The sequence below is a fragment of the Rattus norvegicus genome, chromosome 2 (genome assembly GCF_036323735.1).
Source record: "Rattus norvegicus strain BN/NHsdMcwi chromosome 2, GRCr8, whole genome shotgun sequence".
NCBI lineage: Eukaryota > Metazoa > Chordata > Mammalia > Rodentia > Muridae > Rattus > Rattus norvegicus.
Genome location: NC_086020.1, coordinates 25,317,631 through 25,320,894, shown reverse-complemented (window position 1 = coordinate 25,320,894; position 3,264 = coordinate 25,317,631). Strand labels below are relative to the sequence as shown.

Below are 3,264 nucleotides of genomic sequence, written 5' to 3'. Positions count from 1 at the left end.
TCACGCTCCCAGCAGGCCAGCTCTTCTGCACAGTGCAATGCCCCGCAGGAAATCCGCGTCGGGAGGCTCTAATGCCGCCGGCCCAGACCCGGGGAGGCAAGTGGTTCTGAGCCGGTTCTTCAAGTCTGCGGGAAGCCTAAGATCCAGCGTGTCCCCCACAGAACCAGCAGAGAAGGTAGAGTACGGCTCCACAGCGCCCCCAGCGTCCACCTAGGCGAAAGCCGTCCGGGGCGGTTCTGTCCGCGACGGGGCGGAGCCAGGTGGCGGGGCGGGGGCAGACAGCTAGGGGCGGGGTCAGGGCGGAGCGGGCGCGTAGGCGTCATGGCCGGAAGCGGAGGCCGTACGAGAGCCTATGAATGGTGGGTAGTACTAAGGAGGGGCAGAGCCAGGGAAGGAGAAGGTGGCGGCTTCTGCTGGTCCTTGTTTTCATTGAAAAACTTTATTACCCGATTAGATGTAATAGATTTGAGGCCTTGGTGGTTCCAGTCGTTAGTCGGAACGCGAGGCAGGAACTTCTATTCTGGCGAATGGCAAAGGACTGTCCGGTCCAGGATGCGTTTTTAAACCTCCGCTCTTCATTCTTTCCTTTACATTTTCCCTTCATGGTTTATAGAGAGGTTTTATTTACATATGTTTGCTTGGCCGATTGGAATAAAGCTGTCTCTAAGGCTAGTGTCTCAGAATTCAGAAACACTGCTCCGTATTTCAGATCGCCGTACAAGAATATTGTTCTACTGTACAGATTCCCAGTGTAAGCATTTGAATGGATGAAGTTTCTGTAGATGCTTATCGTTGGCTACTTCCTGTTGCTTGAAGCCCTTCCAATAGTTCAAAACAAAGCAGAGTGAAACAAAAACAAAACCCCATAGTGATACTGCCACAAACGCAGGCCCAAGGGTGAGCTGGATACCTAGGGTTCCCTGTTAAGTTTCCCACAGTGGCTAGCAATGTGTCACACTTGGCCAGGGTGCGTTAAGGCCTTGCCATTTCCTAGATTGAAGAGGTAGAAGGTGATTATAACTGGCTTTAGCTATATACTGTATTTTAATGCAGGTGCAAATCAGCTTAAGAATTTTAATCCCTTTTATTTATATTTGTTTCCTATACTGATTGATGCTCTACTCTTTTTGAAGTTCATTTACATTTTCATAAATTCACTAAGATTTATTTTGCATTCACTACTGAGAGAATACCAGGCAAAAGTTTTTCCTAGATTACCTGCCAACAGATAGTCCCGGGACATCTTTTAATAGTGGATAGAAGCTTTGAAACAGGAAATACATTGCTCATTTATTATCTCTTCCTCCCATAATTTTGCATTTTGAAAATGGATTTTTTTTGTTGATCTTCTAGAGGTATTCTATTTAAGTAGGAAAGGTATTCATATATAAGTAGGAAAGACAGAGAATGCCACATAATTTCAGTAGGATGTGAGGTAATGAGATACTGTGCCTGCCAGTATCTAGCTCTGATGGCAAAAACAGTCACCCCAAAAGCCTTTTCAGAGTGAAAAGTAGATCACTCTAAGAGAGTGGAAGGAAGGAACTTACTATCACTCTGAAGCAAGGTTAAATAACTCCAGAGACTTGAAGCCTTAGAATAGTGTTAACACACCATTTCCAACCTTCCCGATGTAGGTGACAGAAGGTGACAGCAGGAAGAGGTCACTGGGGAATGGTGAGCCCACTAACAAGAAAGCAAAGAAAGTTCCAGAGGAGGAAGGAGAAAATACCTCAGTAGCATCTCACAATCCTGGTAAGTGCTAGAGAATAAGTCTTCTCAGCTCCCTGGGTTCCCCAGAAGGCAGAGGAGACCATTGACTTTGTTTTCCTGTGTGGAAAAGGATCTCAGCTGTTCCTCAGCTGGTGTTTGGGAGGCTAGGGCCACAGAGAGCTCAGTTCTCTAATTAATTCTTCCAACTTGCTCTTTCATTCAGTATTGTTGCATTTTTTAAGAAAAAAAAGTTGTGTGTGTGTGTGTGTGTGTGTGTGTGTGTGTGTGTGTGTGTGTTGTGAGTGTAGATGCCTGCAGAGGCACGAGGTGCGGAATCCTCCAGGAGCTGAAGTCACAGATGGTTATAAGCCATCTGATGTTGGTTGCTGGCAGTTGAATTCAGGTTCTCTGATGGAAGAACGGTATGTGGAGTAACCACTGGGCCATCTCTTCTGCCACCTTATCTATCTTAAATCTTGGTTATAAAGATGAAACATTTGCTTACGATCTGTTACATTTATTTGTGTGTATTCGTGTGTGTCCTAGTACATAGGGAGAACAGGTCAGAGGACAATTTGCAGGAGTTATTTCTCTCCTTATGTTGTGTGAGTTCTGGCTTTGAACTCAGGTTGTGAGACTTGTTGGTAAGCACCCTTACCCAGGAAGCTGTCTTCCCGTGCCCAGTGAGTCTTCTTATTATCTATCTCAAGTCTTTTATGTTTGACTTGTAGAACTCTATACTAGTGAACAGAGCCTCTTCATGATCCACACTTCCAACCCTGATCATGACCGTCTTGTCCCCTGCATCTCTCTTTTTGACTTCTTTATAATCCTTCCTTTTATTTCTGTATCTAGCCAACTGTGACTCCTGTCATTTTCCAGTAGTTTATAACCAGAAATACTGCATATTATATGTTTCCAGAGAAATCTCTAGTGTGCTGAGTGGGAGAAAGGCCCTCAGAGCTTAAAGGGGGAGAAGAATGAAGGCTCAGTTTACTTTGAATCAGTTCTTTTTGTTTCAGAACTTTCCAGACTCCATAGTGCCCCCCACCCCCCATTCCTGAGTCTCAAGCATTTTGTGTTGCCAATGGGATTGACTCTTTGCTTTTCTAAGGAATGGGTGTGAATCTTGTGTGCTGAGTTAGTAACTATACATCAATTCCCTGTTTAGCTTCAGATAGCTCAATAGTGACCGTCATCACTCCTGTCCTGTCTGTCATTATACACAAAGACACAAGAAGCAAAGCTCCACTAGAGTCCTGCTTTTTAAAATTAAAATGTCACTGCTTATTCTTTTATTGTTTGTTTATTGTGTGTGTGCATGTCTGTGCATGGGGATCAGGGGATAGCTGGAAGTGGGTGGCTGTCTCCTATCTTGTTTGTGGTCATCATTGAACTTAGGTCATCAACTTGGTGGCACCATTCCTACAGAGCCATCTTGCCAGCCTCCTTCACTGTAGTTCTCTATGGATTTTATTAACGAATGAAATTATATGAATGTTTAAATGGGTCATTTTTACCTTGAACACAGTGTTCTTTGTCACATTATAG

The 3,264-nt window shown here is 44.4% G+C and overlaps 1 protein-coding gene across 9 annotated transcripts in view; it reads left to right on the top strand.

The window, feature by feature from the left end:
• Window positions 1-37: 37 nt before the first annotated feature.
• Msh3 (mutS homolog 3) overlaps window positions 38-3,264 on the top strand; it is a 141,458-nt gene continuing 138,231 nt past the window's right edge. For 8 of the 9 annotated variants that reach the window (NM_001191957.1, XM_063282328.1, XM_063282327.1 and 5 more), the window contains exons 1-2: window positions 38-175; window positions 1,638-1,755. In NM_001191957.1, the coding sequence (NP_001178886.1) occupies window positions 38-175; window positions 1,638-1,755 (256 nt within the window). Of the gene's footprint in view, window positions 176-247; window positions 360-1,637; window positions 1,756-3,264 lie in introns of those variants that run through there. The other variant, XM_063282329.1, reaches the window with a different exon arrangement.